Below are 13,700 nucleotides of genomic sequence, written 5' to 3'. Positions count from 1 at the left end.
TCACAACATTTTCTTGCTGAGATTAAATCTTTTGCCACAGGAGGACGTCCATGCTCTGCTCAGCTGTGTGTGTTGACCTGCCCTGCCAGATGCTCAGCTTGGGAACCAGGTTGAAAAAAGCTGTTGTGCAAGGAAGATTGCAAAGTAAAAAGCCTCCACTTCCAGGAGGAAATTCCCCAACAATCCTCACATGTCCTTCATTTCTCAATTTCTCTCAACACAATTGGAAATAACATGTGCCACAGAAGAAAAACATCATATTTCTGTCACATGTTCCCAGTCCTTATGTGAGGCTGCAATCCCTCAAAATGTGCAGTACCATATAATTTGCTCACATTCTGTGTGCTTTCAAATGAGCCATGATATGCATCTCCAAGGTGACTTCATACCCAAGCCACTCAGGTGAGGAAAGGGATGGATCATTCACCCCACTCAACAAACTCAGGTGGTCAAACTGCCCACTCCAACTTTGGCACCAACACACTTCAGGTCAGCTGGACTCTTCTGAGATCCTAAGATCCTCCTGGGGGAGCCTTGAAGGAAACCCAGAACTCTTGCCATGTCACCTCTGTGGGACCCTCTCCAGGAAGCCTGCCTGGTGACTACAAGGAGCTGTACCTGCACTGTTGTGTTTGCCCTGGTGGTAGCAGGCAGTGCTCCTGGAACAGAGGGCTGCAGCCAGCTTGTAGGAGTTACAAACCACCTACAGAGTGTCACTTTCTTACAGTGAGCAAAAAAGTGCTTGTCCAGAAGTTGTGTGGAATGAGGAAACCAGAAGATTCATCACTGGCATTCCAGGCATTAGAGGTAACCATATTTTAGCTTTTAAAATAACCATGTAGTGGCTTTTTTTTTGTGGAGGCTTTTTTGAATGTGAAAATTTCTGCTCTGGCTCTGTTTCAGCTCAGATCTCTTCAGACACTAGCAGAAAAAAAAGGCTTTTTTTTTTTTTTCCCCAAGCATAGACATGATTTTTCCAACAGCCACGCTGTGCACAGAATGACACACACACCCTCACAGCTGAGCTGGGAGATCCCCACAACTTAATGAGCAGCAATCATGCAGCTTTTGCTGCCTGGAGCATAGCTCCACATTTAAACATTGTTTTTCTCCTCTTTTTAGAACAAGTACTTCTGGAGCACTTGCAGAAGGATCCCGTAGCTGCTCACACCTTTGGGAAGCCAGGAGCTGGGTGTTCTCCTCTGCAGGGACTGTGCTTGGGTAACTCAGTGTAGGGGCACTGCCTGGAGCAGCTGAGCTCTGGCCAGGGGCTCTGTTGGGGTTCCCTGTCTGTCTGTGGGGCCAGGCAGGCATTGCCAGGAGGGGCGTGTTGGGGTGCCATGGGGAGGGCAGGAAGCTGGGCCTCACAGGGAGTCCCAGGGGGAGGATGTTTTCCCTGAGGAAATGAAGACAGGGCACCAAATCCCTGCTGCAGTCTAAGTCTCAGGGAAAGGAGTAGGGAGCAGGGAAGGCAGCACTGGGAGAAGGTCACCATCTTAGCACAGACTTGGCTGCTGAGGGCTCTGAGGGCAGGGATGCAGGGCCACCTGGGCATCCCAGCAGAGAGCACGATCCCTACCAAATCCCAGTCCCTGAGGCTTTCCCCTTCCCTCCTCACCAACACCCCAGCTATGCATCTACATCCTCTTTCTGACTGCAACCTTGATTCACATCAGCAGGAACCAGGGTGACACACACCTCACTTCAAAGCTCCCTGCCTGCCTGTGAGGGAGCTGCTGATAGCAGGAGGGGCTGGGCTGGGCTGCAGATCCTCAGTGAAAGTCTGGTGAGCTGCCCAGACAGACACTGCTCTGCTTTGACTCATTCCCCTTTTCCACCTGTTCTCAGCTGCAGGGATGAGAAAGGATAACTCATGCTCAAACACCCAGGTCAGCTGTGCCCGCCCTGGCAAACTAAACATTTGATGTCAGCAAGGAAAATTAATGGGCAGGGATTTCAGACACTTCCTTTCCCTTCAACGCATTTCTCAGGGGCTTTATCAAAAGTAAAGAGAGTGACTGAGGAGAGCACAGCTGGCACTGGGACTCTGCAGGAGGACATGATGCTCACGGGGCCAGGCAGCTGTTGGTGGCCAGGTCACCTTGCCTGTCCTCACCCCTGATGGCCACCCCCATCTGGGGTGACACCAGATGGCTTTGCACCCTGGGGGCAGAGTGGAAGGAAATATAATTCAAATATTGTGCCAGGGTGAGGGCTCCCAGCACAAACCAGAGCAGTTTGCACACCTTGGGTCCATCCTTCCTTTTCAATCATCTCAGGGTGACCAGCCATGGTCAGTGAGGAGGACAGAAGGTCCCTGGAGCTACCAAGCAAGAGGAGGCAGCAAAATTTAACTTGGGACTCCCCAGAGAGCTGGAGCTCCTGAACCATTGGGACATCACATCCCTGCCAGGGTGGACTTGTTGCCCCGGGGCTGCAGGTAGCCAGATGATGTGCTGCTCCACAGAAGGTAACACGGCCACAGTCTTCATCACTGAGATGTTTTCTGGAGATGAACCTGGGTGAGGAGAGGCAGACTGATGGAGAGAACCCTCCCCTCAGCAGGGCCGTGGTGCTGGACTCCGCAGACATGGCCAGAGAGCAGAGGGTTCCCTGTCCTCCAGGCCTGGCATGAAGGAGCAGCCAGAAGGGGCAGGGGCACTGTGAGGAGGCTCTGGGTGTCCTGGTGCTGCTGGGAGCAGTGTCTCAGTAGGTGGCACTCTGCATCCATGTGGAACCAGGAGCCCTGCCCTTGGCCCAACAACCTGCCCCACCAGCCCAGCTGGGCCAGGGGCAGCCCAGGGGGGAGCCTTGCAGACCCCTCAAGACTTCTCCTCCTTCCACCACTCCTGGAGGCATCCTCTGCTCTGGGAGCTTGGCCTGGGAGCAAAGCCCCAGTGTCCTTTTCACAGGGACACACAGTGACAGGATGAGGAGCAATGGCTTTAAACTAGAAGAGGGCAGATCTGGGTTAGATATTAGGAAGAAGTTTTTCACTATGAGGGTGCTGAGCCCCTGTCCCAGGTTGCCCAAGGAAGCTGTGGCTGCCCCATCCCTGGCAGTGTCCAAGTCCAGGTTGGATGGGGCTTGGAGCAACCTGGGCTGGTGGGAGGTGTCCCTGCCCATGCAGGGGGAGGAATCAGATGGTCTTTAAAGTCCTTTCCAACCCAAATCATTCTGTGATTCTGTGGTTCTGGGTCCTCGAGAAGGCCATGACCAAACTTTGTGCCTCCTCCCCAGCACCACACTGCAGAACTGGGCCTTGCAGCAGGATCCCACCAGAATGCCCTAAAACATGGCCTCTGGGGTGCCCTCCTGGAGGAGCAGCCAAGCAGGGCTTTGCCAGGATGCAGGCATTGGGGAAGAGCTCTCCTGAACCTCTCCTTGGCCATCAGCAGCTGGCAGCGGTTCCTGCTGAGCCAGGAGGGAGTCTGCAAAACACCTGAGAGGTTCCAAGCTCCCCAAGGAGCCCAGTTCCTTTCCTGGTGTCAGGCAGTGAGCTGGAGGAGTGAGGGGAGGCAGCGAGTCAGGTGCTGGCCACGCCAGGTTTGGTCTCCAGGCAGCACAGGTGACACGGGTGACTGACTGCTCAGGGACAGCCAGCCTGTCCCACGGTCACCTGCTCCTTTCATTCTGCCAAGCCCAGTGCCTGGGGCTGAGAGGTTCCCTGCTCAGGATGTGCTTCCCATGGAGCTGGGGGAGGAAAAAATAATTGAAATGTTTCCAGTGAATTTCTAATTAAAAAAAAAAATAAATAAAAAGGAAACAAATCCAAAGAATGCAAAACCAAAAAACCCAAACAAAACAAACAAAAAAAAAAAGAAAATCCAAGCCCAAACCAAACAAAAAAACAACAGCAAAAAAAAAAAAATACAAACGAGAAACAAGTGTCCCCAAACTTCATTTCCAACACCTGCAAGAAAGGCACTGCAGGAGCAGCTGGAGCATGGCAGGAGGGGGGAGGAAGCTGTCCCTCCCCAAACCTCTCCCCAGCCCTTCTCACACAACCAGGCCCAGGTGCTGACAGCAGAACCCCAAAGGAGAAGCTGGGCTGCCCCACAGCTCCGCTGACACCAGCCCCTGGGGGTCTTGTGGGGAGGGAGCTTTGTCCCCAGGGGAAGGGGGTCCTGTGCTGCCCCCAGATGTCACCCATTCAGGCCTGGAGCTGCTGGGTGACCCAGCACCCTCTGTCCCAGGGCTGCAGACACTGAGAGAAGGCAGAGGAGATGCAGGGGGAAGCTCTCAGGAGGAGGAAAGCCATCAGGTGATGAGGATCTGTTTAATTGCAGCGTGCAGAGAGGGGCTGCTGGGCTGCCTGCCAGCTCCATGCCAAACAAACAACATGGAAACTTCTTTGTCAGAGCTCATGGGCTGGGGACCTAAGGAAAGCTGAGGCATAGTGTGACAGGACAAGGAGGAAGGGCTTTAAATTGGAAGAGGGGAGATTTAGGTCGGACATTAGGAAGAAATTCTTTAATTTGAGGGTGCTGAGCCCCTGGCCCAGGGTGCCCAAGGAAGCTGTGGCTGCCCCATCCCTGGCAGTGTCCAAGTCCAGGTTGGATGGGGCTTGGAGCACCCTGGGCTGGTGGGAGGTGTCCCTGCCCATGCAGGGGGTTGGCACTGGATGAGCTTTAAGGTTCTTTCTGACCCAAACCAATCTGGGATTCTGTGATTGCTTCTTAGGACTGGCATGACCTGGCCCAGATGGCTCCAGGAGATGCATCTCCTCCTGCAGAGCGTGAGGGAGGGCAGAAGATTTAAGGACTGAGCAGCATGGCTCCTGGCCACCTCCAGCACAGGCTCCATCAGCTTCCCAAGCTGTGAGTAGCATCCCAGCCCCTCTCACTCAGGACATCACCCACATCCTCCTTTCCCAAAACTCGGCAGCAGAGGGACATCAATCCCTCCCTCCTCTAGAAGGGTTTTTCTGGGCTGTCACAACTCACTGCCCGAATGTCATTCTCAGGCGAGGGCTGTGGTGGCATCCTTGATCCCGGGGTGCGGGGGGCAGAGCAAAGAGCGGGGGCAGCGAGCAGTGTGTCCGCGCACGCATCCGCACCCGCTCTGTGTTGTGAATCCGTCTCCGTGACAACGCGGGGTGATGCGCCCCGGTCCGCAGATCCCTCCGCCCCGCCGGGTGGGCGGGGCTCGCGCTGCGTCCCGCCCCGCCCCGCCCTCACCTGCCGTCCCTCTCCACCCCGATGACGTCGGGGCGCGCGAGCGGCGGCCGCCTATATAAGTTGCGGCGGCGGCGGGCGGCTCCTCATGGAGCGCTGATCATCGCTGCCGCCCGGTGCTATCGCATCCCTCTGCCCCGCAACTCCTTCTCTGTCTGTCTGTCCGTCTGTCGCCTCCCGGGACCGCCAATGCGAGCCGTAGCGCTGGTGGCCGCGCTGGCAGTGCTGGCAGGTGCGTGCGGGGCAGGGGCAGCGGGAGGGAGAGGGTGAGGGGGCAGCGCCGCGGGGCTGGGCTGGGGAGGGGGCTGTCGCGCGCCAGCGGTTGTCTCGCCCCCTGCCCACGGCGCCATTTTGCCCCCTCACAGCCTGGCGGCCCGTGCAAGGGGCTTCGGCCAACGCCACGGAACCGGAGCGACACGGGGCAGCCGGGCAGCGGGAGCTCGAAGCCCGCGAGGGTGAGGCGGTGCCGGGTCCCGACTACGAGGAGGATGAGGAGTACGAGGAGGCGCTGCCCGTCCATCAGTACATCGTGGATGATCTGATCCGAGGTGAGTCGGCAGCCCGCCGCGGGACGGGCGCAGCTGTGAGGGGAGAGCTCCTCAGCCCGGGGGCTCCCCAGCTGCGAACACCGGCTGCTGGCGGACACGCCGCTTCTCTGAGGCGGCTGCCGGGGGCTCATAGAGCACCGAGCCAAAGCGCCCTTCTGCTTGAAACTTCTGCTGTTCCTTGTGCGTGAGGAATAGTCTGTCAGGGATGGAAACTGAGCGTGGCTGTGAGCAGCGTGCGTGGGAGCTGCGGGTGAGGTGACAACCTGCCGAACCTCCCCACGGAGGGGTGCGGGGGGGCAGCTGCCACCCGCTTCTCACGGAAGCCTCAGGGGGCTTGTGGGTGCTGTTTGACCCCAAAGTACGTTTTACATCAGGTTGTCTTTGTTACTCCAGGGATTTCCTGGCTGGTTTCTTCTGATGGCTTATGTGTGTTGGAGCTGGCTAAAATTTCCTGGGAAAGCAAACACTTAAACTCTGAAGTGGCTGCAGGGAAGTTTGTTAAGCATCTTTCAGGCAATAGTTCACTGTCAGTAGCTATACTGTGTGAATTGGTTAGGCTTTCCCCACTTGTGAGCTGTGAAAAGGTCAGAATAGCATACTGGCTATGGGGATGGGAGGATTTCATTGCTTCTGCTGTAAGTGCAATTGTAACACAAAGCAGAGACCTGCAAGTGATTTCAGTCTCAGGTGATGTTAGAGGGCTGGTGCTGTTGCCCTCTAGGGTGGCTCTAGATACTGTTTGTCCTGCAGAAACATCCAGAGACCTGACTGAGACTAAAGGACCCTTCTTAGGTGAATCATAGAATCATCAAAGTTGGAAAAGAACCTATAAGATCAAGTCCAACTTTCTGCCCTGCAGCCCCTAAGCACTAAGCCATCCACTGTAGCACCTCATCTACCTGTCTCTTGAACACCTCCAGGGATGGTGAAGGGGGGGCTGTGCCCCAGGTACTCAGTCTGGGAAGTCTGTGGACCTTGCTGAAGTTTTTCATGAGTGGAAGACCTCCAGGGGAGACAGAAATGTGAGAGTTATTGAGCAGTTTGGCCTGTAGGACTACTGGCTTGGTGACTTAAGTGTTGTATAACTACAGAGAAACCAGAATTGTTACCAAAGGTGGTTGGTTTCTAGACCTGCTCTTCTACTTGGTGTGAGGTTTATCTGTGGAGCCTTCAAGCTGTTCTGATTCGACTGTGGATAGCTGTGCAGCTTGCAGACAGGCACACAGAGATCAAACTGACAAGCTGAGCCTGGAAGAGGGGAGAATGGAAGCAGCTTCAGTTATCAAAGTGTGAACCTAAATATCGAGTTAAACTGGACAGATCAGGGGCCTCAGCTGTCAGTACTGAAGCTCACACTTCCAGGGACAGGAAACCTTGCTGCAGGAATAGTGTTCCTTGTTTACATATTAATATAGCTTATACCATTTGAATCAGACTTCTGGTTGCTGAAGGCGTTTTTGCTTTTAAGTTACTTCAAGCCAGGCTTGTTGCTCTAGAAGTTGAAACAATCAGCTGTCTAGACAACAGTGAACTACACCTTGTTTCTTTGTGCAGGCTCTCCTCTTGTCACTAGAAATACAGGGTTATGAAGCAGTTGGACCAAGTTGCATCCTAGTGTGGTGATTGCCTATATGCATAGTGCTCAGAGTAAAATATTATTTTTTAGGTCTACAGAGCAAGGTAGAGAAACTGAAGAGTGCTGTAAAATAGCTCTGCTGCTCTTGGGACCTGTTGAAACTCTCCTGGTTAAGTGTTACTCCTGAAGGACACAGTGTTGTGCCAAGGGGGTTTGCTTTTTGGGTAGTGGTGAAGGGATGGTTTCTTCAGAGCAGCAGGGTTGTACCACCTTACTTTGCACAGAACAGCTACAGAGCTTTGGACCCTCAGTCAGTGACAGACTTAAGCTTGTTGTCCCAGCAAAAGGCAAATGATTGCCCTTGCTTAAATCTGAAGGGTACTAAGTCACCAGCATTTTAAACCACACTCTTCTAGAGGTTTGTCTTAATTGAGATAATGAGGGGCAACAGTGAGCGGCAGAACAAATAACCACTATCCTGCTTTCACTCCCTGGGTGCATCTCTTGCAAAGTAGGAGAACTGGAAATGAACTATCTTCTGCTGAAGACAGCACTGCAGGTTATTTGGGAGAAACAAGTATGCTAACTGGGATAGCAGGCTGTCTTGCCTCTGCAGGTGCCCAGGACTACCTAGTGAGTTATAATGCCTTTCATCACTGATGCAAATGGAGGGCTTAGAGTGATGGAGGCTCTTGGCCTTCCCTCTGAGTCAATATCAAACTAGGGGATGGCTCAGCTCAGTGTGAACCCCATGTTCTTTACAAAACTTTGCTTGATGCTGTGTGGTTTCACTCCAAGATCCTGTGCTGTGAAATGCTGCAGCCCTTCAGCTCTGCTCTTCATCTCTGTCTCTCTCAGCTCATCTTCTCGTGTTGCTTTTGGTCTGCACTGCACAGCTCTCCATGGTGGCAGAGCTGTGCTTCGTGAGCTTTAAGCTTGCTGCTGTTGTGCCCAGCTGCTTGCTCACTTGCATCCTATGCTTCCTGATCACAGGTTCTCCAGCAGTGACCATTCTCCTACCCCTCACGTGTCCTTCAGCTTTTGCAGAATCTGGCTTCTTAGATTGCTGGACTGAATCATCTTATCCCTTTTTTCAGTTGAACCTGTGGTTAAACCCAAACCGACAAAGAGGGGGGGTGAGAAGAATGGCGGAAAATCAAGAAGGAAGAAAAACAAAGGGAAAAACAAAAAGAAAGGGACTCCCTGTGAAATGGAATACAAAAATTTTTGCATCCACGGTGAATGCGTGTACCTGGAGCATCTCCAGATGGTGACCTGCAAGTAAGTTGCTTGTACCTTATGAGGTAGTTGTGAATGCTGTGAGCTGGTGGCATATGAGGGCTCAGGAAAAATCAATGTCAACTTGGCCTGGGTCCATCCCCTGCTGTATTTTGACTGAGAATCTTTCTGCCATGTAAATTAAGTGATGATGGAATCCGAGATGCATAACAAGCCACTGAACTCATCAGTTGGTCATAAACTCAAACCAAAAGAATGAAAAGGCGTGTCCTGATGGGACATCACGCCCAAACTAATCTCGACTTGTTGAAATGCTGACAAACCCTGTGCTAGAGCAGTGACTGCATTTCATGAACACGCTCTAAAGGGAGCATGGATTCATGGGAAACTAGGAAGATGGCTAAGGCAGGTTTGTGTGTGGGAGTCCTTGGCTCCAGACAGCACTGGAGCTGATAAGACCTTGTGTTAATGTTTACCTGCAGGTGTCATCAGGATTTTTTTGGTGAGCGGTGTGGTGAACAGTTCATGAAGACTCAAAGGAAGAATGATGTTGCAGACTACTCAAAGACTGTGTTGGTAGTGGTAGCTGTCCTGCTCTCAAGCATCAGCTTCATTACTGTACTTATCATCGTGATAGTGCAGTAAGTATTATACTCCTTGCTGTCTGTCCAGTCTAAGCTTGTGTCAGGCACCTGGGATGGGCATGGCTCATCTGAGTGACCTGTGTGAAGACATCCAGAAGGGCTGTGCTCTTATCCCAGCTTAGATACATATTGAGGGTAGAACCAAGGGCTGAGAGGTTCCTAAGTGATTCACTTTGCTTCTCTTTCTCACTACTGGGCTCAGGCAGCCTATGACCCTTATTTTAACATGAGAGTGGAGGAGCATTAAGGCTGACACAGCCATGCCTTCATCCTTAGGGAGGAGTCTGCAAGCACTAGTGGGACAGCCTCAGGCAAGGCTGGTATCCAGCAGCAGGGTGCACAGCCAGAGGGAAGGAAATGGCTGTTGCTGGGCTGAAACACAGGGTGGGGGGAACCAAGTGGGGTACAAGTGTTACCAGTGCCCAGTACTGTACTGCTTGCTGGTGAGATGGAGGGAACAACAGTTCCAGCCTCACCAGCTGCTCAGAATCTGGGCTCCTGGCTGTGAATAAACTAAAAGAGCTTTTCTGGGTAGATGTTTGAGGCCTTGTATCAAACTCTCCTTTGCACTGCTGATGAGCAGTATGCAGTAGCTGCTGCCTGCTTCTACCTTTCCTTCTTGCCAGTGTGCTCTCCAGGAGTTTGTGCTGGGGTTAGTCAGCACGGGAAGCCTGACTCCAGTGTTTCCTGGGTGTTGGAGCTGTCCTCTGGTGCTGACATGGCAGCTGCACTACAGCAGGGCTTGGGATGTTGTAGGTGAAACTCAAAAGTTCAGTCTAATTTTAGATCTTAATGAAGAACATCAACCAAACTGGGTACATGCTGTACCCTCTCCTGCAATTCAGGAAATAAGGTGTGCATTTGTCATGTCACTGTTGCTTCATATTTAGATCTGAACTTCAGGAATGCTGGGATGAACACTTGTTCTCTGAACCACTGCCTCATTCCTTGCTGCTAGGGGAGATAACCAGTTCTGTAGTTCTGTAAGAGCAAACAATCACTGAGTTTCTGTAGCAAGCCATGGAGTGGGGTTACATGTGTTTTGTGCTCTGGACTCTGAGGCTTGATGCATGAAGTTCATTATTCTATACCTTCATCCAGAGAAACCAGATGGTCTGTTTGGAACAGTTACTAGAAAAAACTGGGAGAAATTGGGAGAAAATCAATAAGCAGCTTGTTTATCATGTGTTCAAGGGTCACATCAAGGGAACAGGGACTTCAAATACTTCAAGTCCACAGGACTCTGAAGTGGAGGGAAGTGTGATCTCTGCATCTCTTTGCTAAAGCAGCTGGGAAATCTTTCTCTCTGAAAGGCTCCTGGTGCTTTGCTCAGCTCCAGCAATAAACCCTCTTCATCCTGATGCCAAGAAGTCCTGGTGCTGTATGGAGAAACTGCCAGTGCCTGACTCAGGGGATTCTTGATGTTACCTTCAGATACTGCTTGATGCCCACTGCTTAAACACTGTCTTGTTGAAACTGCCTGGTGCTATGGAATTGCTTGAGCATTGAAAGGACATGAGTCTAAGTGCTGCAGAGGGAATGGGTGCTGGTAACAGCAAAGGAGGAACGTCAGGGTTCAAAGTGACCTCTAACATTCTCCACAGGGTCAGGAAAAAGTGTCCTCAGTATGAAGAGAAAGAAGAAAGAAAAAAACTTCGACAAGAAAACAGAAATGGCCACGTCGGTGTGTAAATGAGGAGAAAGCAGGTATGAAAGCTGCCTTAATCTTAAAATGCCTTTTGGTCCTTCCAGGCTGGAGCTACCATTTGGGAATTGCATGCATGCTTTGCAAAGCTGGTGTTTGCTTCTAACACTTGAGTGCCTTGAAACACATAAGTTACAGGTGAAGGTTGGCTCAGTTTTCTGGTTTTCTGAAAGCACCCGAGTGCTGTTAGCTTCCTGGCTGCTCTCTGAAAGGAAAAGCCAGGGTAGGAGGCTGTACTGTGGTGAGTGCAGTTAGGAGGAAAGGATCAGTGCAAGAAGCTGTGGTAGACTTCCATCATGGAAGAGGATGCAGCAGCCAAGTGGATCATCACCCCTCGTAAGAGGAGTACTGACAGTGTTCATGTCTTCTCTGCAAGGCATCAGGACACTGCTGGTGCTTAGAGGCTGTAGACCAAGACTAAGCACCACAGACAGCTTCTCAGTCAAGTTGCATACTTTCATAGCCTCTGAGTGGTAAAGCTTATGGACCACTGGATCATTCCTGGGAGAAATCTGGTGGATTTTAATGAGGAAGCAAGTTGGTCTCTTCTGAGCAAGTGTGTACCTAACAGCAGCCTCAAGGACCCTTACTGACCAGGAGTTGTACTACAGGCTGAAGGAGGAAGCTGTACAGGATAGGCCTGAGAAGTGTGGGCAGAACTCGGCAGCTTTGCTTTGCACATTGTCCAAGCTCTGCTCAGTGATGACTGGAATGCTTTGCTCAAAGCTTACTTGCAGCTGGAGAGTGTCTAACAGAGTCTCCTCAGGTTTGTGCTCATGCTTAACCTGCCTGCTGCTGCTGTGGTTTGACACGGTTCTAGCACAGAGTGCTGGTGTCTTGGGTGGTGATTAATGTGCTGGTCTGCCCCTTACAGAACAATTCTCATGTGGCCACTGCCAAGCTGCAGGGTACCTCTGGCTACCTGACACATCCACCTGGACACTGTGGGCTGGAGCTGTTGCCACTAAAGCCCTGTTTCACCAAGACAGAGGCTGCTGCAAGGAGATGTCAACGTGCCACTTGCTGCTGAATCGCTTGTTGGGGAGGACAGTTACCACCACATCTTGGCACTGTGGGGTAGAGGACCTGCTGTCAAGACCTGCTAGAGACTGCTTCTACTGAGCCCTCTTCTATCCATGCTGGAGCTCCAGTCTCTGCTGTGGTGTGGAGGGACTTTCTTCTGTTAGCAAGTCTCTCCTTTGGCAGCTCTAACCCTAAGGGAGAGAGCTTGTTGTGGCTTTCAGGAATGGATGGAGGGGTGAAAATTCCCTTCCCTTTCCCAAAGTTAAAAGGGGAAGAGTGCTGGATGGCTTCTCTCCCTAGACCTCAGTGGATGCAAAAAACCTCATTCTGCTGTCACTGTGCTCCCTGTTGATATCAGATTCAAAGAACTTCATCTCTAGTTCTGACTTGCAGGGCGTTGGTGACAGATCTTTGTCAGCCACACCTGGGTTCTGTTACTGTATGTGTGGAAAGTAATCCCTCTGAATTCAGTAGGACTCGTTGTGTGAGTGGAGCTATCCATTTGTGTGTGTGCTAGCCTGAGGTAAAATTAGGCTCCTCAGGATGCTGAGACACTAAATGCAAGATCTGAAGGAGAAGATCCATGCTCTAACAAGCTGACAAACCTGGACACATCTGTTATAAACACAAAGCTACTTCTGTTACCCAGATACTTGATGCTGCTTTAAGCAGCACTTAAAAATTTAAAATGCTTCATATCAGATCCATCCAGATGAACTTGACCAAGAACCTGTTCCTCTGAAGAATTAAATTCATGCACTGACACTGCAAGCAGTGGTCTCTTGTGCTCTTACCTTCTGGTGTGAAGAACTCGACTTACCTCAAACTTTTCTGACCCCAGTGTCCTTACTTTCTTGAACTTTCCATTCAGTCTTGAGCACAGAGTATTATTTGAGTTCAGTTTCTTCTTGGAAGAGTGAATGTGTTCTGTATAAGCAGAGCAGAATTCTTCTGGTAGCAGAGAAACACCATTAATTGTCAAGTCGTATCTGTAAATGTGTAAATATTTATTACTGTATTTAATATTTAATGTTTCCATAACAAACTTATTTATTTTATAATTAAACTTTTTACATAACCTAATCATGGTAAGATTTTTTTTTTTTCCTGCTCTCAGGAGTACAAATAAACACTCAAAATTAGAGCTTGGTTTCTCCTCAAAGCAGAAATTTCAACATGTGAGAGCACAAAGTAGGGCTGTGAAGCTCTGCAGCCAGGTGTGAAAGATGAACTCGGTGATCCTGAGAGTGCAAGCTGTTTGTAAACAAAACGTGCAAATGCAAGTACCTGTCTCAGTAGGAAATCCATTTAATTCAACTACAAAGGAATCTTTTAGTTAGTGGATTAAGGAGGGGCAAAGTGAGCCAGCTCTTTGGCAGCAGGATCTCTGATGCTGGAGCAGATGAGTAGCCCTTTGCACTGGTCTCAAGCTGGGAATGTTGCAGAGGGGAGAGCCTTTCATCTCTGTGTGGTCAGAGAAGTTGGACAGTGGCTTGAAACTCGGTCTTAAAGAAATGAGGAAAAGCACAATAGCCTCAGGCCAGTGACTCCCTAAACAGAAAGGGAGCCTTGGCCTCCACTCTCTGCCTTGAATTTCTCTTCCTCCCTGGGTAGTTATTAGTCCAACTAGGTCCTGTTGTTCCATCAAAGCACTTCCAGGAGGGAGCTGGGCTCTAAGTTTGGAGTTGCCTAAGAAAAAAAAGTGTTGGGGGGTGAGCTTGGCTTTAAAGTTGCGTTCATGGTGAAGATGGTTGAGAGTCTTGTTTTGAGGCTCTTTACTCCAAAGCA

General features: G+C 50.9%; 1 protein-coding gene across 1 annotated transcript; it reads left to right on the top strand.

Moving 5' to 3' along the window:
• Nucleotides 1–5,291: 5,291 nt before the first annotated feature.
• AREG (amphiregulin) lies at nucleotides 5,292–12,943 on the top strand. Its single transcript, XM_030450250.1, has 6 exons — nucleotides 5,292–5,409; nucleotides 5,543–5,725; nucleotides 8,399–8,582; nucleotides 9,023–9,181; nucleotides 10,789–10,891; nucleotides 11,764–12,943. The coding sequence occupies exons 1-5, from the start codon at nucleotides 5,367–5,369 to the stop codon at nucleotides 10,874–10,876; spliced, it is 657 nt and encodes a 218-aa protein (XP_030306110.1). The 5' UTR covers nucleotides 5,292–5,366; the 3' UTR covers nucleotides 10,877–10,891; nucleotides 11,764–12,943.
• Nucleotides 12,944–13,700: the final 757 nt, after the last annotated feature.

This window comes from Calypte anna, chromosome 4A (genome assembly GCF_003957555.1).
Source record: "Calypte anna isolate BGI_N300 chromosome 4A, bCalAnn1_v1.p, whole genome shotgun sequence".
Classification (NCBI taxonomy): domain Eukaryota; kingdom Metazoa; phylum Chordata; class Aves; order Apodiformes; family Trochilidae; genus Calypte; species Calypte anna.
This window is presented reverse-complemented; position numbering and strand designations above follow the sequence as displayed.

Coding starts and splice junctions, on each gene's coding strand:
- AREG (XM_030450250.1), top strand. CDS start 5,367: ATGCGAGCCGTAGCGCTGGTGGCCGCGCTGGCAGTGCTGGCAG. Junction 5,726..8,398: donor CGTGGATGATCTGATCCGAG/GTGAGTCGGCAG, acceptor CCCTTTTTTCAG/TTGAACCTGTGGTTAAACCC. Junction 8,583..9,022: donor CTCCAGATGGTGACCTGCAA/GTAAGTTGCTTG, acceptor GTTTACCTGCAG/GTGTCATCAGGATTTTTTTG.